At 47.0% G+C, this 26,763-nt stretch overlaps 1 protein-coding gene across 1 annotated transcript in view; it reads right to left on the bottom strand.

The window, feature by feature from the left end:
• Camk2b (calcium/calmodulin dependent protein kinase II beta) overlaps positions 1-1,888 on the bottom strand; it is an 89,783-nt gene extending 87,895 nt beyond the window's left edge. The window contains exon 1 of the mRNA XM_027388178.2: positions 1,824-1,888. Coding sequence (XP_027243979.1) covers positions 1,824-1,888 — 65 coding nt within the window. The remainder of the gene's footprint in view (positions 1-1,823) is intronic.
• Between the last annotated feature and the right edge of the window lie 24,875 nt (positions 1,889-26,763).

The raw sequence follows: 26,763 nt of genomic DNA, 5'->3' as shown, positions 1-26,763 counted from the left end.
ACTCCCCAGCGGGGGTGGCAGCGGCCACCTCATGCTGCTGTTCAGCACAGACAGGACAGCTTGCTCCAAGGTGCAAAAGCAGACCAGCTAGGTGATCTGGAGGTTATGGTCTCTTGACACGGACTCCTTGGAAGATACCAAGAGGCCCAGGGAGGGATACAGGCTCCTGGGCACACAGGAGAAGGTGACAAGAAGGTTCCCTCCGAAGCAAAGACTTCCCACTGCTCTGTTTTGACTACTGCCACCTGCCCTGGCAGCATAAGAAGCAGCTGTGGAGGAGATGGGCCCCTAGCTGGGAAGAGCCCTCTTCAAAAGCATCAAGAAGGCCTGAAGGACTGCTCCCAACCTCGAGGCTGCCTCACCCCCATCTGAGGGCTCCCAGCCCATCACCTCTTCCTCTCAGAGCACAGCCCCCACCGGCTACTGGAAGCTTCTTCAATGACTCCAAGTATGACAGGAACTGAAGAAGGGGTGCTGAGACAGCTATTCAAGTCCACCCAGCCTAGGTCCTTGCAATCCAGCATAGGCTTCCTCCTGCCACTCTACCCCCCCTCCCCCAGGCCTGACCCAAATCTTCTGGGCACGTGCAGTTAGAAGTGGGGAATGCACACACCCCCACACTCCTCCAGCTGGGCACTCCACAATTATCAATGATCAGCGTCCCTCGCCCACCACAGCTTTCAGACGCTTTTTTAGTAAAGGGAAAAAAAGGATTTGCGGCTGGATGTGTAAGAGGAAATCTCGCCAGCGCCCCCACGGTGCAGGAGGGATGGGGGAGGGGAGAGGGAGTGGGAAGGAGGACCCAGCTCTGGAGTTATGCAGCTAGTACCTAAGGATGCCCCTGCAGTCACCTTAAATCACAGAGGGAAGCTCCAGGCCTGACACGAGGCCCCTGGGGGCTTTGGTGTTTCGGCGACCCCAGGGGCAAAGGCAGGTCTGGACGCTTTAACTATAGCTTCCTCCCCTTATGCTCATGCTGCGGGGCAGCGTCTTGGCGCCAGGGCACCTGTTCCCCACGAGGCCCTACCCGAAATACGCCTTCAGAGTCCCTTCCCCAGCCCTCCAATCACAGCAGAAAATAAAATTAAAATTAAATAAAATAAAACGGTTCAGAAGCCAACCTCTGTCTGCCTCGATGACCCTGAAATCGGAGGCCCAACTGGTTCCTGGATTCACTCGCTCACCCCCACCCCATGGCCTGATCCTGGCTCTCTGACCTCGTCCACCCCCTCCAAATTCTTGTTTCCAGAAGAATCTGGGGGAAAAAATCCTCCAGAACCCAGATTCCCCAAGGGACCCAAGGCAGAAGCTGCTCCCACGCTGCTCCCCCAGAGCAGATGGGGCCACGCGAGGAGCAGGCGCGGAGCGGGTCCGCCACCGCTGCCGCCCGCCGCTCGGGTGGGGGTGAGGACAGCTCGCCCACACCGGGGACGACCCCCTGAGGCCATGGCCGACCCCTCGGGCACTCTAGGCCTGGCAGCCGTCCCCGCGTGCCGCTCGTCTCTGACCTCCCCGCCGCCAAATGCGTCACGTCTGCCCGGCGCTCGGGGGACACCTGCTGCCGCCCCCGCCACGCCGAGTCCAGATCCCCGAGTCTCGGTCCCTGTCAAGCTATGGCATGGGGCAGAGCCGTACACGCTGCGGTGGGGCAGCGGGGACCCAGAACCCGAGGCTGGGGGTCCGGGTGGCACGGGGCAGTGAGCTTGGGCCCGCAGCCCGAGGGAGCCGGGGGCGCGCGGGGCCGCAGTGCGCGCGGAGCCGGCGGCGATGGGGTCCCCGCTCCCAGGGATCTGCGGACAGCCGGTGCGCGCCAAGGCTCTTACTTGCCAATATCCTCGTATAGCTGGTACTCGTCGGTGAAACGGGTGCAGGTCACCGTGGTGGCCATGGCGGCGGCGATCGGGCTCGGCGTGCGCTCGGCTGCGCTCGGGCGGCGGCGACTCCGACTCCCGCTCGCGGGCACGGCGGCGACACGGGCGCGGGCGCGGGAGACACCTCGGCTCGCGGCGCCGGGCGGGGGCCGGGCTGGGCTGCGCCGGGCGGCGAGCGCACGCGAGATCTGCTCGCTCTGTCCCCGCCAGGAGCGCGCCGCACACCTACGCGCGCAGAGGCGCGGGCGCCGCTGTCGCCGCCGCGCCCGCCCCGCCCGCCGCCCCTTGCACGCGCCTCACCCGCACCCTACACACGCCTGTACCCGCACACGCACCGCATCTGCGCCTTGTACCTGCACTAGCACCCGCGCCTGCACGCGCACTGCGCCCGCACCCTGCACCCGCACCGCGGCTCCATTCGCACACTCGTCGCGCCCGCGCCAGCACCCGCACTGCGCCCGCACCATGCAATCCCACCCGTGCCCGCGCCCTGTCCCAGCACATGGACTGCACCACGCGGTGCCCACGCACTGCGTCTGCCCCTCTAGGCTCGAGCCCTGCACCGACAAGCCACTGGGCCGGCTCTTACGCTACTGCAGTTGAACAGTGAACCCAGACTCTTCTAAACAGCAAGAGGGAACTGCACCCCACTTGGGAAGGGTCGTGTATTGCCCTCCACTGGGCTCTTCCGTTCCCCGTACCCCCACAAGATGCTGCCAGACCCTTCCTGCCTGGCCTGGCAGAGCTGCCCATGAGTCTCCTAGGCGGAATGGGATGAGGGGGAGAGGATAGAGCTTGCTGGCAGTGGTCCCAAGCCTCTTCCCTGCTTCTCCTGGGATTGGTGACTAAGGTGTCTTCTGTCCTGAGGTGAACAGTTGGAGTCCAGGTGGGGCCTTGGAGTCAGCAAAACAGGGGCTGCTCTGCTCTGTCACAGATTCCTGTTACCCAGATAGTCTGGTCCAGCCCTTTGCCTCTGCTCTGGCCAGGAAGAGAAGCCGCTATTCTTTCTCGCTTTCTTCCCAGTCTCTCTTGAAAGAGATTCTGAAGGAAGGAGGGTACAGGCAGATTCCCACAAAGCTCCCCTCGGCCAGCATCCCCAACTAGACTCTTCCTGGTATTTGGGGAGGGGAATTTGCAGCCAGTTTGGATGGCATTGGTAGGAGATTGCCTCGATTCTTTCCACTTACTAATCCCCAAGAACCCCGAGAGTTTTGGTAGACTTGGATTTCAACCAAAGACAAGCCCAGGGCATCTCAGCAAGTGTCTTAGATGCAGGAGCAAATGAGTGCTTTTTGCTGGGCAGCTAGGGGTCTTCCCAAAAAGGCAGCTTTGACAGAGTGCTGCCAGCTGAAAACAGGCTTCCTGGAAAGTTCCTCCTATGAGTGTCCAAACCTAGCCTCCACTACAAGACAGACAGCTAGAGAACAAGAGACATGCATGGACAAGTGCAGGTCCCAGTCAGAAGAGTCTAGCTGAGAAAGCAGGAATCCTGGCATTGACATCAACAGGACCCAAGCAGAAAGAGAAACCTCATTGTGCCAAAAAGTATGAGCTTAGACATGGAGGACCCCGGGCCATGCAACAGGCATGGGGAAGGGTGGGGAGGGGGTGAAGGTCAGGCTGAAGCTTGCTCTTGGGGGTGATGTAACTTCCCATAGCACCTGCTAAGAGCAGCTGCTGCTGCTCTTTCTGAGCTCTGGAAGGAGAAGGAGGCAGGCTGCACAATAGAGTACAATTAGCAAAACAAACAAAACAAAATTGCACCCCTCCATGAGTTAGGCTGTCTTTAGGCTACCAAGTCACACACCCTCCCTCCAGCAGTCCAGAAGATGACAAGGTGGTGTCTGAATCTTAATGGTAGTTGATCTCAACTACACTTGCATGGATATTATCCATATTTTACTGTCCAATTCTCAGTCCTGGAGGTGTACTGTTACCTGCCTTTTTCCTAGACGGGACAGCAACAGAGACAGCAGAAGTAATTTGCTAGTCAAGCAAGATGTCCTGGGAGTGTGGGAGCTGGGGAGAAGGTTCAGTTGGCAATGTGCTTGCTGTGCAAGCATGGGGTCCCAAGTGTGATGCCCAGAACCTATGTGAAAAAGCACAGGGCCTGTAATCCCAGCACTGGAGCTGGAGATCTCATTGAGCAGATAAACTACATTGGCAAGCCTAGGTTCAGTGAGAAACTCAGTTTAAAAAAGGAAAAGGTAGAAAGTGACCAAGGAAGGTAGATATTGACCTCTGGCCTACACATGCTTATGTGGAACACATACATATACACACATTCATAAAATAAAAATGAACTCATCAAAAGAGAAGAGTAGCTGAAATTGTCTATAAAACCTTCCTTGCCTTTTATTTCCACATGAATATATATACTAATATATACACACAGCCGGGTGGTTGGTGGTGCACATGCCTTTAATTCCAGCATTTGGGAGGCAGAGGCAGGTGGATCTCTGAGTTTGAGGACAGTCTGGGCTACACAGAGAAACCCTGTCTCAAAAAAAAATAGATGCACACACATATACACAGATATGCATATAAGCACACATACATACACTGTAGATATAATAAAACCACACAAATGTTATATAAATATGAATATATACATATATATAAACTAAAAAATAAAAATAAAATAATACTTAAGTACACACACACAAAAAAATAAAAAAAACCACAAATGTACACACCAGGCGAGGACACAGCAACACTCTGGGTGCTCTTTTGTTAGGTCACCTTTCAAAAGTTGATAGGCTGTGTTATACAAAAAGTTGCAGTCACTGAAGAGTGCAATTCCAAGCCCACTGTGTCCTCAGTCTCTCCCCCATTCTAATCTGATGAGCCCCTGGACATTCCCCTCCTCTGGACTGAAGCATTAGAGGCAACACTCGGAGACATCTGATGGGGCAGGAAGGGCAGACGATCCAGCATGAGAAAATGGGAAAGAGGTGAGCTGCCAGAGGCGTGCACACTATCCTTGCCCTGATAACACAGCCCACACTCTACCTTCAGGCCCAGAGGACTCCTCCCTAGCAAAATGAAAAGGTTGGGAGGGAGAAAGGTTTCCAGCTGTGACTTTTTCTGCTCTTGGACCCCAGGAGCCTTCTTATCTGGCTTCAGCTCTAGATCTGAGGCACAGACTCCTCCCTCATCCAACCTCTTCCCCACCTCCCACCCCACCCCTCCCCCACCTCCGTGTCATCTCCACCTCCCACAGTGTCCTTTTGGGCTCACTTTTGTAAGCAAGGAGGGTTCTCCCTCCCAGGTGGCAGCTGGGGTGGTTGTGGGGAATATCAGTTCTGGAAGGTTATTGTTAGGACAGTCACCATGGCAACAAGCATCACATCTGCAGAGCCACAAGTGATGCACATGGGGCTCATTCTCCCAAAGAAAACCACAGCTTCCCTAATGCCTTTACTTCCAGGGTCTGCTGCTGTATCGGGGTATGTCACTACTCACACCTTTCACAGGCACAGCGACCTGCCCAGTAAATCAGGCTGTGTTTTCTGAGCAGCAAGACCAGAGCCCATCCATCTCCAATCACCCAGCCCTGAACACATCAATCCATTTAGGACACCATGGCAAGCATATGAGGTGGTGGCAGTGATGGTCGGGGTGGTGATGATGACAGGGATATTAGTAGTAACTGTGGTGGCAGTGGTGGTGAAGGTGCCCGTCTGTTGCCATCCAGTATTGGCATCCAGATCTGTCTTTATAACTAGGACTTCTAACTATGATGGTGTGCTCAAGAGTGACCCCTGTCACTCTTGGTGCAGTTGCTGTGTGCCGGCTGTGTGCATAGACCTGCCCAGACATGGACTCACACCAGAGAATGACAAGGTAATTGTGCATACAGGGCTTATGTATCCAAACTGACAAAAGCACAAAACAGCTTTCCACAATGATGCTCGATACACAATAATGCCCCCACCACATTGCTGCTTGATTTTTCATGATTTCAGTGGCCTCAACCAACAATAGTCCAAAAAGAGTTATATACTAAATGGCATATTACAGAAAGAAACAATTCTTGTTTTTCAATTGCTTGCAGTTCTGGGTAGGGTGCAGTTGCAATATGTTCTGTCCTGGCTGTGAATCATCCTTTGGCCCTGCATCTCTATGCTATCTATATTGTATGTACGTACATACGTATGTATGTATGTATTGCGTGCATGCATGTGGCAAACAGCACATAGGGTTCAACACCATCTGTGGTTACTGGAGGCCTTGGAACACCACATGCATGCATGTGCACTCTGTGTGTGTGTGTGTGTGTGTGTGTGTGTGTGTGTGTGTGTGTGTGTGTGTGTCTGTCTGTCTGTCTGTCTGTCTGTCTGTCTGTCTCTCTCCCTATATGATTAGGTTGGAGAGGCTAGCCTATACAGATTTAAAGCAAAGTAATCTGCCAGAGGGTGACAGGTAGTACCTTCCAAGTGGGTGTTCATGGAAGGTGGTGACATGTAAGCTGAGGTCTGGATGGGACAAAGAGGATGGCCTTCAGAGCATAAGAGAAAAAGATGTTGGCAGAAAAGGCAGCTATGCAAAGGCCCTAGAGGTGGAGTGGGCTCCTGTGTTTAAGGAAAAGACTAGGGAGACTGAGCCAGGAAAAGGCCTGCTGTGTTTTGGTGGCAGTCGCTCTGTAGTAGAATCTGTCTGGCCTCTGAGTTCTCCAAATTATGTGAGCCCGCCATTATGGCCAACAGCAACATGATAGATGGATCTCTCTAGTCAGCCCTGAGTAATATCCACAGGCCTGGCTCTAAGGTTCAGCCTGAGGACACCAGACAGTAACTGCAGACTTGCTCCCTGATCACCAGGCACCAAGCTTAAGGTGAACACTACTGTCCAGAATGAGACCAGACTATACCCCTGATAGGAGGAGGGTGGCGAGAGCAGCCCCAGTAAACTCACTCCCAGACTGTAGCTTGGTGTCACCTCTCCTGTATGCTGTATAGGTTTCTGGCTGGTTGAGGTTCCCTGGAGCACTCCTGGTACTCCCTGGCCCCTTAGTGAGGTGGACCCTTTCAGTGTGATCTCACCATGCCTATTCTAGTTGATGTCACCTTCGTTCTCTTGGAATGGCCTCAGATCTGGATGTAGAATACATGGCACTGTCCCAGCTCAGCACATCCCAACCAGTTATACTAGCAAGAATGATCAGACTGACAGGGCGGGTTCAAATGGCCAGGTGGAGCCAGGAACAGCTCCAGCTCCTCCATATCCTACAGTGGACACTAGGGGTGTGCCATCATGGGCACTCCCTACTCAGAGAGGGGAGGCAGGAAACTGTACTGAAGCTACCTCTCATGCTATCTTGTGCAGCCTCAACCATGGGCAAGCCGACTAAACACGAGAGGCCTGGGGCTGGGCTGGGCTGGGGCTGGGGTCCTACCACAGAGGCCTGCTACCCCAGCTAAGCTGATCATAGAAGGACAGAAGTAACCATCACAGTGGTCAGGAAACCACAGTGTTCAAGCTGTCTGAGAGTACACATTTTCTTGAGCTCTTACATCAAGATCCAACTGTCCCCTCCTCGCCCCAAGCAGGGTTTGATAGAGGCGGACAGGATAGCACACAGAACAGGACAGGGGAGTGCAGGCAACTGTTTCCTAGGGCCACTTAGTACCAGGAGCTAATGTCTGATAACGGTCAGTGCTTATGGGATAGCCACTCTGAGGAACTGTTTGACTGTTTTTATAAAACTAAACAGAAATCTTCCCTATGACCAGCCAGTTCTCCTCTTAGACATTTACCTGGAAGAAATAAAGACATGTCACAAGAAAATAGGAAGAATGAAATTAGTTTAAGAACTTTTACAGTCCAACCGGGAGTTGGTGGCGCACGCCTTTAATCCCAGCACTCGGGAGGCAGAGGCAGACAGATCTCTGTGAGTTCGAGACCAGCCTGGTCTACAAGAGCTAGTTCCAGGGCAGCCTCCAAAGCCACAGAGAAACCCTGTCTCGAAAAACAAAAAACAAAACAAAACAAAAAAACAAAAAAAAAGGGTACAGCATTGACTAGAGGGGCCCATAGGAATTGTTTGGAATGGTAGAACTGTTCTTTTTCTTTTCCAAGATTACATGAGTGAATACATTTGCCCAAAATGTTGGAAACTTAAAATTGGTGCATTTGATGCAAATGCAATCTACATGAATTCCATGTGGTTATGTGTGTAAATCATACCTCAACGTAAAAACTACATAAAGTGTATGTTCATGTTGCTATCCCATATGGTGAATATACTGTATTCATTCATATGGAACAGTGTTAGCCACAAAGCAAGGGTTAGGAAACAGAGGAAATCTTAAAAAATTCTACGGAAGTAAGAGTCACTGACAACAATGTAAAAATTAAGAAATAAGCAAAGGAGACTAAGTTGGCTGAGCAGGAGCATTAGTGACAAGGGGCTAGGGAAAGGAAACTTAGAAACATGCATGAGTAAGATCGCTTGCTACTGTGAGGCCTGGGCATGGCCAAGGCCATGCTCAGAGATGCCCTGCACTAGGATGCACTTACCAGGAAACCAGGAAGATCAGACACAATCTACAGTTTCCATCTAGCTCAAGAAGCTGGAAAGAGGCAAAACAGCCCCTAGAAAAGTGGGAGGATGCTCCTGGCAATGTCAGACAAAGATTAGCAAACACAAAGGGACAGAACAGCTACTAGTAACACCAAAGGAGACTTTCTTATTTATTTCATTTGATTTTTCTGCTAAGATGAAGAGTGAATTCAAAACCTTGTTTACTAAGCAAGTACTATACCACTGGGCCCAACCAGCCCAAATCTTCTAAATTGTAAAACAGTAAATGAGAAAAATATTTGGCGAGTCTTGTCAGAAAAAAAAGCCAAGAAAGTAGGTACAAAAGAAGAAAAGGAAAGAAAGGAGTGGGGGAGGAGGAAGGGAGGGAGGAAAGAGATGACCCTCTGTAACTTCAACAAACCACTGATCAAAAATATTTTGGAGAAAATGCATCTTTACTAGACATTCAGACATCTTTCCTTGTTATTATTGTTCATGCAATGGGGAGTAATACCTATTCACACAGCATTACACTGCATTGGGCATTAGAACCCATATAGAGATGATCAAAAGTATGGAAGGGGCCAGGAAGATGGTTCAGCATGTAAAAACACTTGCCATGCAACCCTTGAACTCACATGGAAAAAACAAGGCAGATGTATGGTACACACCTGCAATCCCAGCACTCCCTGGTGAGGTGGAAGGGGAATCAGGACAAGGCACAAGCCAGCTGGCCTGGAGCGATACAATAAGAGACCCACCTCAAAACCAAATGAAACGAGAGATTCGGCCTCTTGAGTTGTCCTCTGAGCACCACACACATGCACATTGCGGCATGTGTGTGCCCCCCCCCCCCACACACACGAGTAGATAAAAATAAAGTCTATGAAAGGATAGGCAAATTCTATACCACTTTCTAGAAGTGATTTCAGCATTTGAGGACTCTGCTATCTAAGAGGGGACCTGGTGTCCTTGCCCCTCTGATACTTAGGGACACCTGCATTATCTTCATTTTACTAATAAGAAGAAAATGTAGTTGAAATACAATCAAACTACTCATATTGACTCCAAAAGAAAAAAATGACAGAATAAATATTGACCTTTGTACAATGTAAATGTATTCATGCATTATATTTGCACATTAAAAAATAAAAACAGTGTGAGTATTAAAAGGTGGAGAGAAAAAAAAACTCTGGATGAGGTGGAGGGTGGAGAGATGGCTCCAGAGTCCCAAGTGCTTGATACACTAACATGAGAGTTAGTCAGATCTCAGCTCCCTTCTGGCTCCAGAGTTCAGAGGGCTTAATTCACTAACATGAGTTCAGAGTTAGAGTTCAGATTCCAGCTCCCTCCTGGACACGCGCACGCACACACACACACATACACTCTCTCTCTCTTTCCCTTTCCCTCCCTCCCTGCTTCTCTCCAAATACACACATACACACATACACACAAATACATATCTTTTAACATGTTTTAAAAAGACGATGCTCTTCACCACCAGGGTCTTGGTCGCCCTCATTCCCAAACAAACAGAGGAATCTTTAAATCCTGAGGTATGGAACGTCGAGGAGGATGGTAATAGAGGACATTTGTAGTTTTCATTTGGCTGGTTTTCTACCTGTGAACTGCAGAGACATTGAGTATCAGGTTCTAGTTCATGGTGTTCAAGAAGCACAAGGCTGAGGTTTCCAGGTCTGTCAAGGGTTTGTACAGCAAACTGCCTGGGTTCCGGATGCCTGTGGGCGCTGTAGCTCTGGGTTTCAGGGTAAGGAGGGAATCTGTAATGAAGATATGCACAGCAGTGCTATTTATAACCAAGAAAACTGGAAACAGCCCAAATTGCCCCCCACAGGGGACAGGCCTGGCAGAGAGAGTCCCGCAATAGGAGGCAATGGTTGGCCACGTGATAAGCAAGGAGGGCGAAGGCTCATGAATGTGAGAGCCTTTCTTGTGGAAGAAGACAAATGTAATGCAATTTGTACACAGCCACCGTAATTAGGAGAAGCTGCTGGCAGGGACACATGCTCAGTGTTGGGTGATGGCCGGCACACAACAGCAGCGCTGCCTGCCTTTCTTAAGAACTTCTCATTCTACTGTGGCTAAGCAATGAGGAGTCCCTAAGTAGCTAAGGAAATTGCCTGGAGGCCAGCAGCAGTGAGGGAGACAGTGGGAGGCTGTGGGGATGCAATTCAGTCTCCCGCTCCAGGATAGGTCAGAATGAGGCCTCGACCAAACCACATATAGGGAGGGACAAGTCCAGTCTCAACTGCACAGGGATATACCTGAGGTCATGGGCCTTTCCCCAGATGATTTTGGTGTCCTCTGGAGTGGGAAGTGGGAAGCACTGTGTTTTTTTGTTTTGTTTTGTTGCGGTTGTTTTTGCAGAACTGGGGAATGAGCCAGGACCTCATGTAGCCCCCTTATTCTACCACTGAACTACAGTCCCATACTTCTCTCACTAACTTTTAAAATTCTCTTTGAGATAAGATCGCACTAAGTTTTTCAAGCCAACCAGAACTAAATGGACCTCCAATCTTCCGGCCTCGGGCTCCCAGATGACCCGGTCGGCAGTGATACCAGGGCTTCAATGGAAATGCTTTAAACTCATTTCCTCCTGTGAGAGAGCCCCAGGCCACTCCCTATGTCCTCCAGGGATTCTTGTGACTGACTGAGGTAATCACTTTTGGAAGGGCCTCTGGGTCTCCTGCTCTGCCCCTACAACTGAGTCCTGGCAGGGTCGGGGGACGGAGGAGCCAGTGATAGATAGGCCCTGTGGATGGCAGAGTGGCACAGTGGCCTCTGCCAGGCTACACCCTGCATGTGGCCTTCCCTGTAGCTCAAAAGGAGTTTGGTACAAGAGACAGAGCTCTCCTGAATTTCCCAGGGCTACCCCACTTCCACTTCCAAGCCCGGTGGGCACTAGGACTCAAGGGCCCAAGGGAGTCAAATACAAAGGCCAGGCAGTATTTGGCACACAGCTACACACAGCATCCATTATCTATCTGCATCGAGTTGGACTGAGGCCTTAGTGCATCCATCCTTTCTGAATGCCCCTCAGTTTCTGGCCTCGTTGGACATTAGTCACATACCTGGACTGCAAGACTTCTGCTGGCACCTCAACCTCCAGTCAATGTGTCCAGACCTCACAGCAGCTAGTGTGTGACAGACAACCAAGCCAAACAGACACTGACATAGCCACAACAAGGTAAGCGATCAACTCAATGTGCTCCTCATGTCCCCAAAGTTCCTGTTTCCTGGGGTACAGAGGTGGCAACTGCACCCCCACTTAGCTCCTATCACAGTGGCCCTTGCTTCCTGCCTGTATCATCGGTGTATTAGTTACATTCTGTGGTGGTGGTGTTGGCACTTCCTGAAAGTATCTTGGGGAGGAAAGGGCTTATCTAGCTTCTACTTCCACATCACTGTACATCATTGAGGGAACACAGAGCAAGAATTGAAGCAGAGACCATGGGGGAACTCTGCTTATTGGCTCACTCTCTTGCTTTCTTTTTTTCTCCTTGGTTTGTTCAAGACAGGGTTTCTCTGTGTAGCTCTCTGACTGTCCTGGAACTTGCTCTGTAGACCAGGCTGGTCTTGAACTCACAGAGATCTGCTTGACTCTGCCTTCCGAGTGCTGAGATTAAAGGAGGCTTGCGACACCTCTGCCCTACTAGAAGGTATTTTGTAGTCGGGATGTGGGAGCCCAGAGATGTAAGTAGTAAAGGGAAGCAGGCAGTATGGACCACTCCTGTTTTCCTGGCATGCAGGTGGGATGAGGGGGGAGAGAAGAAAATGGGCTTGGGATCAACAGTAAATTCTGCAAGGGTTGGGTGGGCAGTGAAGAGGCCAAGGGACTCTCAGACACCCATTCCTACAGGGTCAGGTGAAAATAAGGTCTTCCAGATACCATAGGTTCATAGCAACAGGAGCAGGGTGGAGCCACAGCTAGGAATGTCACAGGAGGAGAGCAAGGGCCACATGGGTCTTGGGTGATGTAGCATTGAGGAGGAGGCCTGAGGAAGAAGTGAGCAAAAACACAAAGAGAAGCAAGAAGCGAACATAGCTAAAGAAAACCAGAGGGAAGGGCATGTTGGGAAAGTCAGCCAAGGAGTTTTAAGACAGTCATGCCAGTAGGGCAGTAGGTCACAGCCAGGCGGGGCACTGGTCAAGGAGGGAATGGTGCCAGGAAGTAGGCTGTCAGTGTCTCTATCAGGAATTACTTATAATTTTCATATATTATGAATTGCTTATTCCAGTATAACCTCACTCCTCATAAATAGCCATAAGCCTGGACAAAATTCAGGAAGTGATCTGTTTCCAGGCAGGAGACACCAACCTGACAGAGTGATCCCACAGCCACTCCACCCTCTCTCAGTGACAGGTTGGGGTGTCATTATGAGAATCATGGTAACATCCCACATCAACATACCCCAGCTTCGCTGTGCTGTAAACCACCCCCTTGTCTAGTGTACCATGCTGTAAATATTACCCACCATTCCCAATCCCTATTTCCTATGTGCTTCGGAGTGCACAGGAAAACTCACAGTATACACGGTTCACTGCTATGTATGGTCTTGGGGACCTGCTGGGGTCTTGCAGCATGTCCCCTTGGATGGGGTGGTGATCCTCTGTCTAACATGGAGCTATAGTGGCGACTGCATTTCCCCACCCCAGTCCAAGGGGAACGTTTTAAATATTTCATCATTAAAGTAGTTTTTTATAGCTACTCTTTAACAGAACAAGAAAAGTTCCCTTCTATTCTTGGGACATGATCTGAATAATTCTAATCCTTTAAAATGTGTTGAAACTTATGGCTCAGCCATATGATCAATTCTCGTAATGCTCCATATGCACTGGGAAATAATGTGTATGCTGTCATTACTGGGCATGGTGCTCCGAATGCGCCAAGCACACCGCGTTGCTAACCATGTTACTCAGACTGAGTTTTGTTGTTTACCCGTTCTCTCATTTAGTACGGGAGGTGAGTTAAAATTGTCTACTGTGACTGCCAAAGTTTCTATTCCCCATTTGAAGGGTGTCAGCTTTCTGCTATGAAGCTACTAAGTTCATGTGAAATTTTAAAGATTTTATTTCTGGTGAGTACACCCTTTCATGTCTCTATCTCTGGTTAGCCTTATTTTCTTAGTGCCTATTTTTTTCAAAGGACAGTTCTGCTAGGGTTCATCGTGTGCAGGAAAGGCTTAGTTGGCGCAAATGCTGTATGTTCCAGGAAAGAACTTGCTCTGAATAGACTCCTGGGAAGCAACTGCTAAGTCCATGGCATCCTGCCCCAATGTGTTACATGGCTGAGGCTTTCGGCCATACTATAGCAGTGTTAGTTTCTAAATGTGGCATTGAGGAGGTGCTTAAGGTAGAAATGAAGTCAGTATCTGGCAGGTGTCTTTAAAAGAAATGAAATGTGGACAAAGGCATTCAGGGGGAAGACCACATGGGGACAGCACAGGAAGACACCTCTCCCAAGCCAAGGAGAGGCCCCAAAGAAACCAGCCCTTCCCACATGTCGGTCTGAGACTTCCAGACAACAGGACTAAGAGAAAGCCCTCCTCTGTTGTTTAACATGCTTGGTCTTTCTGGAGGACCTAGCCCACAAATATGATCAGACAGCTTATGCAGAGTGTGATCTACAGGGACAACCTATGTATGTATATTTAACCTCTTGGCAGCTTATGGGATATATTTTCTGTAACAGGAAAAATAAAAGACCCAAGCTGAAGTTCAGAAAAGCCAAGCAGCTGACCACTACCTCTTACTTCTAGCTCAGGCTGAAAGGACTGATCCATGAGCTCTTCACCAAGCTTCAAACTGCTGCCTCTCCTCAGTGTGGCTGGAGAATGAATGAATGAATCCTAATGACTACTGAAGACCCTGCTTCTATCTTTTATACCCCTCTAGTGCTGGATTAAAAGCCTGTAATCTGTTACTCTTTTAGACTGATCCAATCTGGTGTATCCCTGGGTGGCCTTGAACTCAGAGAGATTCATCTACCTCTTAATCCTGAGTCCTAGGATTAAAGGTGTGTACCACCACCTCCTAGCTTCTGGCTGCTGGGATTACAGGTATGTACCTGGTTTCTATGGCTTGTGGCTGACTTTGCTTTCTGAATCCTCAGGTAAGCCTTAATAAATCATAAATAAAATAACACCTCAATTTTCCATCTTTTTACTTGCAAGCTCTGAATCTTCATTAAGACAAACCTCTTGGAGCAATGTAGTTTTTGCTTTCCCTTTAAGCTACCATCATCTTTTATGTAGAAAATTTAGTCTGCTTACATTTAATATAATCCCTGGTATGCATTATTTTCTACCCACTATGTATTTTGTTCTATTTATATCAGCTATGTGCTTTGTATTAGTTTTTTCCACTTTTTTGGGGTGGTGGTGGTGGTGTTGAGACAGGGTTTCTCTGTAGCTTTGAAGCCTGGGATTAAAGGCGTGCACCACCACCACACAGCTTATTTTTTTCTTTATTGCTTGTATTCAATTAAATAATTTTTGCTTTTTATTCTCTTCCACATTAGCCTTTGCTATGTGTTATTTTGTTATTTACTATTTACATTCTTGTGCTGCTTTTGTAGTAGTTACTCTCAGGGACAAAAGGCCTGAAAAGCTCCATGTACTCATTTTTAATTTTTTCCCCAAGAAACTTATTTTCATTTTTGAAAAATATTTCCACTGTGGAATTCTAAGAAATTCTTGGTTGGCAGTTATTTTCCCCAACATCTAAAAATGTTATTGCCTTCTGAGTATGTGTTGAAAAGTCTGCTGTCCATCTGAGTGCAACTGATCAGGCTCTTTTAAAGACTGTGTTTATCCTGCTTGTGTTCATTGGTTTCCTCCATTTGTGGACTGATGACATTTCGTTGTTTCTAAAATGATCATAATCTAACATCACTTCTTGGCTATCAGTTTTCTTGTGTCTTTCTGAGACTACGATTGTGTCTCTTATACTCTTCTATATTATCCATCTTAAAAAAGAAACAAAACCAAAAAACCTTTGTGTGGCAGCCTTGAAATTTTTCTGCTCTATCCTATTCTGTTCTCCGCCCTACTACTTCACTTCCATTAATCTTCTCTCCTGTTTCACCAACATCTATTCTAAGCATCAACTGCATTTTCACACACACTGTCTCACACACACTATATATGTATATATATTCCTCTTCCAAGCTCTCCCATGTACCCCCTCCCTTGTGCTCTCTCAAATTCATGGCTTTTTGTGTGTCTGTGTGTATGTTCCTAAATATGTACATTTAAAACTGTTCAGCCCATATAATGTTACTTGTATATGATAACCAGTTGTGGTGCTCTTCCCTGAAGAAGACTATTTCTCTGATCCCAGCATTCCTTAGTTGCCTGTAGTCTTTGTGTAGGGTTGAGTCCTCCTGAACTTTATTCATTTTATTTATTTATTTATTTTCAAAACATGGTTTTGAAAAACCTGCCTGTCCTGGAACTTGCTCTGTAGATCAGGCTGGCCTCGAACTCAGAGATCTGCCTGCCTCTGCCTCCCAAGTGCTTGGCTGAACTTTAGTGTTGTTCAAATTAGTCTCTGTCTCATAAATAAAAGCACCCGGGGCAAACAATGCACTTAGTTCACACTGTCCAGCCCTCTTCTTTGGAAGCGTGGCTCCTTCAGTTCTGGATGTCTGCAGCTGTCCAGTTCACTCAGATGATGTGTTAGCCTGGATTTTCTGGCTGTTTTCAATGTTCTCCTCTGGGAATGTTACTTTAACCAAGATCTATTTACGTGTGTGTGTGTGTGTGTGTGTGTGTGTGTGTGTGTGTGTGTGTGTGTGTGTCCACCATATGTGTGAAGTGCCTGTGGAGGCCAGAAGAGTGTGTCAGATCCCTGGGGATGGAGATAAAGGTGGTTGTGAGCCAGCAGATATGGGTGCTGGGCACAGAATTTGGGTCCTCTGAAAGAAGGGAGCACTCTTATACACGGAGCCGCCTTCCCAACTCCTGGGGATATGTACTTTTCTTCTCTTTTCTTTTTCTTTCTTTCTTCCTTCCTTCCTTCCCTCCTTTCTTCCTTCCTTCCTTCCTTCCTTTCTTTCTTTGAGATAGGGTCTCACTATTTAACCATGGATGACCTGGAACTCTCTACACAGACCAGGCTGGCCTCAACCTCATAGAGATCTACCCCTGCCTTGCCTCCTGAGTGCTGGGATTAAAGGTGTGTGGCTATGGTAGGCAATGTACTTTTAAAAAAGATTTATTATTTTTATGTGTATTATGAATGTGCACTGTGTTCATGCCTAGTGGTGGTGGAAGCTGGAAGAAAGCATGGCTCCCTGGAAAATGGTTTTAATACTCCATGTGGTGCTGGGAACCAAATGAGATCCTTTGTGGAGCAGCCAGCACTCTTAACCACTGAGCATCTCTCCAGTCCCAGGAGGTGGATTTTTACAGACCATGTTAAACAGTATATTTCTAGACAGAGCAAAATGATTGCATGAAAATGTTTTTCGAGATAGGGTTTCTCTTTGTAACAGCTCTGGCTGTCCTGGAACTCACTCTGTAGACCAGGCTGGCCTCGAAATCACAGAGATCCTCCTGCCTCTGCCTCTGGAGTGCTGGGATCAAAGGTATGCACCACCACCACCCTGCCTTTCTATATTCTTGACCTTGAATATAGAATATATGTGTTAGATATACAATCAAAAATATTTTATTTCATTCTACAGTAGGTTATATTTTACCTACTTGATAATGCACTTTGATATGCTAAAAATTCTTAATTTTCATAAAGATCAGTTGATCTATGCCATATCAAAGAAGCCACAGCCAAATCCAAAGTCAAGAAGAGACTTATATTTATTTCAGAGTTTCATGGGGTCAGCTCTTTTATTTAGGGATTGGTATATTTGGGGTTAATTTCTCTTTGTGGTGTGTGATAAAGGACCAACTTTATTCTATGAAATAGGTAAATTCGAAAAGGCAGAACTAGTGAATACCTTGACTGATTCGGCTTTGTGGGGATGGGGGGGTGACTGCCAGTGGATACAGGATTCTTTCTGGGGGTAAAAAACATAGTCTAAATTTAGGAGATGGTAAGGGCTGCAGAATGCTATGAATATCCCAAAGCACTGGATTGTACACTTTAAACAACGAATTTTATGCTATGTGAATTATACCTCAATAAAGCTGTTATTAAAGGGAACAAACAAAAAGAACAGCTGGTGGCCCAGATGAGGGAGGGCAGACTGATACTCCTGCCTCTTGCTTCCAGGAGAGAAAATGTGCTGTACAGAGCCCTTCTGTAGCTGTGGCCTGACCCCCAACCATGCAAAGGACTAGATTAAGCAGGCACTGGGCTCTTCCACTTCCACAGTGTCACTCTTTAGGGGATAAAAGTGTTTATGATCCAACAAATAAAGCCTGCCTAGCTTTATTTGAATGCAAAGCTAGCCACACTAGTAAGCCATAGAGGCCAGGCAGTGGTCGTACACACCTTTAATCCCAGCACCTGGGAGACAGAGGCAGACAGATCTCTGTTAGTTCAAGACCACTCTGGGCTACATGAAATTGATCCTGCTTACAAGAGAGACAGAGCTCACACAAAGGTGATCCCAGCTCTTGGAGTGACATGCCTTTAATCCCAGGACTAAGGAGGTGGAGAGAGGAGTGATATGGCTGGGTGGAGAGAAGAACATAAGGCGGGAGGAGACAGGAGCTCAGAGCAGTCTGAAGCAGTCTAAGGACACAGCCTGAGGAGGCAATATGGAGACAGGACCGCCCGTTTGGTATGAGGTGGAGGTAAGAGCTGGTGGCTGGCTGCTTTGTTTATCTGATCGTTCAGCTCCCTCCCCCATATCTGACTCCGTGTTTTTATTATTAAGACGTATTAGAACTCATGCGACAAAAAGGTCTTCTTTCCCGTGTGTTCTCACTCCTGCCTCAGGCTCCAGTGCTGTCCCTAGCTGTTTAATCCTCGCAAACTAATTCCCATGAGGGAAATCATAGCAACAGCACAAGCAGGTTTCTCCTCTTGGAGTGGATGGTCTGAGGAAAGGGCAGAAATTCTGGCAGCCCAGAGAGCCCTGGCAGCAGGTCAAGGTGAGACACAGGTCTTCCCTTATGTCTCCTGAAGGAGACAGTCTCACTTCTCTGGGACAGAGAGCTGGTAAGGAGTTGGGTAACTCCTGTTTTGGCCTTCATAGTCAGCTAGAGCTCATTTGCTGACAAGCCTACCTTAGGTTACAACTGGGGTCTGAACATGTAGACTGGCTGGTTCAATGAGGCTTCTTTGTGGATAGTAGGAGTTGGAAGTGTGTTGGGGTCTAAAATTATCTCTCTGTAGAATGCAGGGTGACTCTCTGACACCAAAACCCACAGGAAGCACCATAACTCTGTCAGACAGAGGATGAGAAAGGGGTTCAGTGTCCTAATGGCATCCTGGTGGCCCAGACAGAAGATACAACAGCAGACCATAGTGAGGACTGGGGACTTGCATTGTGTCCACCAAGGTTGAATAAAATCTGGCTGGTGACACTGCTCTATAGATCCCATAGGGCACAACCTGGGAAGTTCAGACCCTTCCAAGGCCCAAGGATTATTTTCCCCCACCACAGAGGTGAGGGCAGTCCCTAATGTCTGAAAGACCATGAAGAGCCTCCAAAATATGGCTGGCTTCTCTGGCTGGCACTGTCCCTCCTTCTGGTGAACCCTGAGACCCCAAGTGGCCCCTTTGGCTTTCACATAGCCATCTGCAGCCCTTCAATGGGTCTAGCTAAAGTTTTGATTTTATGTTTTAAGTACAGTCCTTAATATATCCCTGTGAACACCTGACCCTAGTGTAGCCCTTCCTGGGTCCCTCACACAGCTCCCCATCCCTTCTTCCTGTTCCCTGATCCTCAGCTAAAGGGGTCATGCATCTTCCTTTCACGCCTCGACCAAGGTTACCTCAAGGGTTAGACCCTGCAGATGGAGGTGGAGGGGACAAGGGCACTTTCTCTGAAAGTCCTCTTCCCTGTTGTCTAGAGCTACATGCTACCTGTCCCTCTGCTAAGGTTCATGCAGCTCTTAGGGTGGTCATCATGGTGTCACCCTGCCCATACCCCACCCTGATCAGTTCCTTTTGTGCTGTGTATCTTTATAAACCATCCGAGGCACCGCCTCCACAGCTCCAGACAGTTGAAGACAGCTTTGGGGACCAAGACTAGTCCTTTCCCATAGGCCAGATCTTCCTTTCTGTAGTTCAGTGGGATCTGCACCTTTGTTTTCCATGTCTGTCTGTCTGGCATTAGGGTTGGGAGAGCTGATAATAACCAGGCGATACCCCATAAAAGCAACAGCCAAATGCCTGCCTTCTTGCGCCTCCTCCAGGGCCCAGAGCTAGCAGGAGGAGAGTCTGATTCCTGGGAAAAGCTGTTCAGCCAAACTTAGCACAGAACAGCAATTCAGGAGCTGAACTCTACCTAGCAACAAGATTAGCAGCTGATTTTGCAAGCTGGTATTTTTATCCTAGGATGGGAACGGCTGAGAGTGGCCACCTCCTGCTTCTCTGAGTGCTGTTCCCTCCTGTTCCACCCAGGGACCTTGCTCCCTACAAATCCCTCCTGGCCCCATGCCCAGCTCCATCTTCCCTTCTTGCTCTGGCAGTTTCTGATCATGGAGGTCTGGGTGGGGCCTCAGAGCTTCCCGAGGGAAGCATCTACCCTGGGTCCATAATGAAACATTAGAGTCCAGCGTTCAGAGGCTCAAGTTGGCCTTTTGTCCTCTCCCCACTGCCTTGCCTTCCTTTTTCCTATCCTTCTCTTCCCATCCCCAGCACTGTACTTCTCATGCTGTTTAAAGCCCCTGGCACTGTGTGGCCTACCAGACAGGGTGCTCTGTGGGAATGGGACTCCTTCTTCCCATGGAGTACACAGTGAGCTCCTGGTGTCTAGTGTTTTCTGTTCCATGACCTCCGCTTGTATACCCAGCCTACTCTCTCACCAGCTTCCACAATGACAGAACCTTTTGGCAGCCTAAAGCCCAGGAGCTTTCTGTATGGACCCCCACCCACAGCTACCCTCTTTGGAGAGAAAAAAACACCATGTGTGATGATGAAATATGGCAGAACAGGACTTCCAGTGTGAGAACAAGATTGTGTAGACTCACTTTCCCCAGATCTTCTCTCCCTTGATGTTATTCAACACACATGGAGGAACCCTGAGAGCTGCAAAGAAGGCAGCACACTGTCTGAAACCATGGGTCTTGAGAGTTCCACTGTGGCACGTCTCCTGGGTGGCCATCTTAGTTCCCACATGCTCTGGTCAGACACAGAACACCCTGCAGTACAAAATTTCTGCAGCAATAATAAGCAAGCCACTGGAAAACCTGCATCTTGTCAAAGGACTGGGAAAGACAGCTCCTCATAGCTAGGACTCTATGTTCCCCAAGGGCACTGATGGGAGGGGACAGTCAAAACAACCTGTTTCTCCACCAAGTGCCACAAGAGCCTGGGTGCAGTGGAAGGACCATTTACCCTGGCAAGCAGCACACCACACCAGCAATACGGGGTCTCTGAAACTTCCATGTCAAGTATCTCCCAAAAGTAGCCCAGGTGCTCACTTAGGTTATACCTGAAAGGATGACCACCTACTAAAATAACCAAGACAATCATTACAGCTTCCATGATATAACCTACACTCACAATACCAACAACCAGGAAAGCACACTTTAAGAGAAGCAGTCAACTGATGTCCATGTTGGGAGGATTGACACTAGAACTATCTCACAGAGACTTGAAAGTGGGCACGATTTAAATGTTTTGGCAAATAATTGTGGATCATTTTGATTAAGTGTAGAAATAGAAAATCTCAGCAAAACATTTGATATGTTTGTTTATTGATTGTTTGTTGAGACAGAGTCTTTCTATGTAGCTCTGACTGTCCTGGAACTCACCTTGTAGACCAAGATGGTCTCAAGCTTACAGAGATCTGACTCTGCCTCTCAAGTGTTGGTATTAGAAGTTGGTATTAGAAGATACCACACCCAGCTTTTGTAAGTTTATTTTTTAAAGATTTATCATATATATGTATATATATATACATACACACACACACACACACACACACACACACACACACACACACACACACGTGTGTGTTATTTCATGTGTGTGAAAGTGTACTAGGAAACTAGATTCCCTGAAGCTGGAGTTACAGGAGGTTGTGAGCCACCTGTGCTGGGAACAGAACACGGATCCTTGGGAAGAGCAGGGCATGCTCTTAAGTGCTGAACCACCTCCTCCAGTTCCTATGTTTATATTTGATGAAGAGAACCAAGTGGAAATGATAAAATTGAAAAACACAGTACTTGGATTTAAAGCCTTGCTGCATGGACTCATGAGTACACAGGTGACAATAGGGTCAGCAGCCCTCAAAACGATGGGATCTACTCATCAACAGCAGAGAACACAGACTGGAAAAAGAAATGAACAGGGAGAAGATGATGATCCTGTATTCTTATCTGGAGTTCACTAAGGGAAAAGAGTAAAGAGACCAAAAAGTATCCAAGCCGGCTGGTGCCTATAACTTCAACCCCAGAGGATTTGATGCCATCATTTGGCCTCGGTGAGTGCCTGCGTACTTGTACTCTCACACATACACACACACACACACACACACACACACACACACACACACACACACATATATATATAAATCTTCTTTTAATGTAAAGAATAAAAATAAGGTAAGCAAAGCAGACTGTTCACTCATGGATTTCTCTAATCACATTCAGTGGCTAAAACAAAAACTGCAATACCATCTGATATGGTTCCTCGGTGTTGAAGGAACCCTTCAACAGTTACATTCTTGAACCTGAGAGGAAAAAGGAACATTAATGAAATAAAGGTCAGACATTTAGTAGAAATGATGAGGTGTGGACACCAATACTGTAACAAGTCACAGATGTGTGTGGCAATGGCAAGAGCAACCACTAAAACAACTATAGAGAGCAATATACTGAAACAGCACAAAGCACAGAATGGAATCAACAGTACTTCAAAACATCTGCAGGAAGGCTAGAAAAAAAAGAAAACAGGAATAATGAACAAAGGGGCCAAATAAAAGACAAAACATCAAAAGGCGGACAAATACCTAACATATCAATAATTACAGTTGCACCAATTAAAAGAGACCAACAGAGTGGATTTAAAACAAACAGCCACTTTCCAGCAGTCAGGAGGCTGGCAGATATCTATGAGTTTAAGGCCAGCCTGGTCTACAGAGTGAATTTTAGGATAGCTAGGGCTATGTATGGAGACCTATCTCAGAAAACAAACAAACAAAACCCACTAAACAAAAACAACAAAACAAATAAGAAATCCACTAAATAAGAAATCCCTTCAGATATGCTGAAAGTAAAAAAAAGGAGGGGGCATATTGTATAAACATTGGTTTAAAACATTCAAATTCTTACTAATATAAGCATGAATGGCTATGTTAATGTTAAATAATTGATTTTAGAGGAAAGAAAAACATTAGGGGTAAAAACGGACAGAGAGCCATCTACCAGGCATGGGGTGATACAAGGGGCCTTCCCAGCTATGTAGGGGACTAATTCAGGAATATAGTGATTGTTCATTTTCAGGAACTCAAAACCAACCTGAGAAACATAGTGAAACCCCATCTTAAAAAAAAGAAATCTACCAAAGGGCTGTAGAGATGGCTCAGAGGTTAAGAGCACTTGCTGTTCTTGCCCAGGACCTGGGTTCAGTCCCCAGCACCCATGTCAGGTATCTCACAAAAAGGCCTTCACATGGCCTGCATGGGCTCCAGGCATGCACATGGGCCACATAGTAAGTAAATGCTTATACAAAGTAAGAATCAATAAATTTTAAAAAATAAATCTACCAAGAAGGTAGGTGTATATGTATATGTGCACACATTCATGTGTTTATGCGAGAGATTTCCATCAATGTGATATGACAAACTACCTGAGGATAATCCACCTAAAGTAGGAATGATTTTTTTTTTTTTTTCGAGACAGGGTTTCTCTGTGGCTTTGGAGCCTGTCCTGGAACTCATTCTGTAGACCAGGCTGGCCTCGAAACCACAGAGATCTGCCTGCCTCTGCCTCTTGAGTGTTGGGATTAGAGGTGTGGGCCACCATTGCCTGGCTAGGAGGGATTTATTTATTTTGACTCAAGGTTTCAATTTCAGGTCACTTGGCTTCACTGTTTCTGAGTCATAGTGAGGTGACACCATAGGTAGAAGTATGGAACATGGTGACAAAGCTATTTAGTTCATGGAAGCCATGAAGCAGAGAGGTAGAGAGAGAGGGAGAAGGAGACAGAGATAAGGAGAGGGGAGTTTTACTGCATGTCCCTAAGGATGGCTTACTGCTTAGACTGTGTACTGCTCCTGCAGAGCTGGGCTTCCAGCACCTACATCCTGCATGGCAGCTCACAACTGCCTGTGACTCCAAGGGATCTGATGCCCTCTTCCACCCTCCAGGGGCACCTGGATTCATGTGCACACAGCCACCACATACAAATAAATAAATCTTTAAAAATAGCACTCTCCTTTTAATTAGTCTTATCTTGTTTCTATTACCTCCCAACAGCTCATCGACTTATGATTCCATCAGTGAACTAATCTGTGATCCAATTACTTCAAAAATATCCCACCCCTGAACACTGCCGTACTGAGGACCAAACCTTCACTGCATGATCTTTTGGGCTTAGCAAATAGGAAGAAAAATAAATTTCTTCAACTCTATAGGGGCCTACCAAAAATTGTACCTAGTAGTGACAGACTGGATAATTTCCCCTCAGTTCTGGAGAAGTGAAGTAAATAAGCTCTCAGTCTTCCCAACATAGCACTGGAAGTTCTAGCCACTGTAACAAGAGTTCCTAGAACTAGGGAGTTTAATAATGCCATAGGATCTAAAACCAACCCACAGAACTTTGTCTCATCTCTATAAACTAACAGAATTCAGTTTATGTATGTGCTGTTTAATTTTGGTTGTCAGCTTGACTCCATCTGCAGTCAACGAACATCCAAGCATCTGGGCACAGCAGTGAGAGATTTCCCTTGGAATCACTGGAGGCCAGGAGACCCATTGTAACCCTTGGCCACACCCTCTGGTGGCAGCCTATACATATAAAGAGACACCAGGAAGCAAGCATCTGCCTTGTTCTTGCTTGCCCTCACTCTGGCTGCTAAGTTCATCTATCCTGATGTCTTTGGGATCCCAGCATATACTGAAGCACACCTGAGACATCCAGCCTTGTGGACTGAACAACTATTAGATTCTTGGCCTTTCCATCGGGAGACAGCAACTGTTGGACTAGCTGGATCACACAACCTGAAAGCTTCTCTAATAATGTTATATATATTATTAATATGTTAATCTTCTTATATATATATAAAGATTAATATATACATATATATATATATATCACTCTATCAGTTGTTTCTCTAGAGAAACCTAACATACATACATACATACATACATACATACAATAAAACACATGCAGAATCTATGACATTTTAAAATGATAATTTCCCTGATTGGATTTGTCAACTTGGTAAGAGTTATTGAGGGAATCTCAACTAACAATCCTATGCTTCCATAATATTCACCTGTAGGCAAGCCTGTAGGGCATTTTCTTAATGATTGATTTGAGAAGGTTCAGCCAGCCCATTGTGGGTGGTGCCACCCTAGGCAGGTAGTCCTGGATGGTATAAGAAAGCAGGCTAAGCTGGGTGGTGGTGGAGCGTGCCTTTAATCTCAGGACTCAGGAGGCAGAAGCAGGCAGATCTCTGTGAGTTTGAGGTCAGCATGGTCTACAAATTGAGTTCCAGAGCAGCCAGGACTGTTTCACAGAGAAACCCTGTCTCTAAAAGCCAAAAAAGATAAGCAAAGCATAGAAAGGTGGTGGGTGGGAGGGAGGGAGGAAGGGAGGAAAAGAGAGAGAGAGAGAGAGAGAGAGAGAGAGAGGAGAGAGAAAGGATGACAGCAGGATAAGCAAGCCATGGGAAGCAATCCAGAAAGCAGCAACCCCTCCATGACTTTTGCATCATCTCCTGCCTCCAGGATTTATTGCTCTGAGTTCCTGCCCTGACTTCCCTCAAGGAAGCTGTAAGATGAAACCCCCTTTCCCCAAGTTGCTTTTAGTTATGGTGTTTTATTCCAACAAGAGAGCCCCTAATTAAGACAATAATGAAATAAATCATTGATTTGAATACTTGGAAACATGCCAAGCTCATGGGTTGGAAGACACAAAACAGCAAAGAGGTTGAAAGGGAGGTCAGCCCCCAGGAATTGGAACAGGACATACCCAGACACCAAATTCTCAGCACAAAAAAGATTACCCCAGAAGGGACAGCATGGCCTGGGGACAGTAGGGTGGGGGTGGGGGTCAGCTGCAAAGGTGACAGCAGCTAGGATGAGTCGGTAAATCCTGATTGGACAAATTAGCCAAATAATGAATTTTGATTGTTGGTCCTTGGTATTTTGTCTCTGGAATGAGTCAGTGGCCAAATAAGAGAATGGACCTGGGGTGCTAGCATTAGGAATGTAACTTTAGCAAGGGAAAGGGAAGAGGAGAGGACAAAACTTTAGCAAGGGAGAGGGAAGAGGAAGAGCATGTCTGCAATGTCTGCCATGCTCGAGCCTGTTAGAGCCTTCAGAGATCAAAACTTTCAAATTGACTTATAGGTTTAATCTAATTTCTATATTAGACTTTCAACACTGAGAGTCTGAGGAGGGAGGACTGATTGAGTGTGAAAGCATACAGCAAGAGTCAGTCTTGAAAACACAACCCTCAACATGGCTTAAAGGAAAAGAGCAGTTCCATGGAGGGAAGACAATCCTTTCAACAAACAGTGTTGTTGAAATCAAGGAGACATGAAAACAATGAAAGGCCTGCAAAACAAATCCTCATGTTTTATATACAAATTGACTCAGTAGACTGAGGACTTAAATGTAAAATACAACAAAACTTAATGAAAACCGTAGGAGAAAAGTCTTTGAGATCTAGAATAGGGAAAAGATTTTTTTTAGACTTGACACCAGAAGCCTGATTCATAAATGGAAATTTTGAAACACTGGATCTCATCAACATTAAAAACTTCTCTGAGCAAAACCATGTAAGGATGGCAAGACTATGTAAGGATGAATTACTAACTACTATGATGTTGTGAAGTATATATTCGGACCTCTTATAGATTCTTGGCATGCAAATTCCAAAAATCCTTAGAACCTGTTGGAGTGATAGTCTTTTGTATGCTAATGAGATAACTTTGTGGCTGATGTATCCTGGGTAGCTTAAGGATGGAGGATGGTTATAAAGTTCAAGGCAGGATTAGAAGACTGAACTTTTTGCCTGGTTCCACCAGGCTGA

Source organism: Cricetulus griseus (genome assembly GCF_003668045.3).
Source record: "Cricetulus griseus strain 17A/GY chromosome 1 unlocalized genomic scaffold, alternate assembly CriGri-PICRH-1.0 chr1_1, whole genome shotgun sequence".
In the NCBI taxonomy this organism is placed as follows: domain Eukaryota; kingdom Metazoa; phylum Chordata; class Mammalia; order Rodentia; family Cricetidae; genus Cricetulus; species Cricetulus griseus.
The sequence above is the reverse complement of the archived record's forward strand: the minus strand, read 5'-3'. Positions and strand labels throughout refer to the sequence as shown.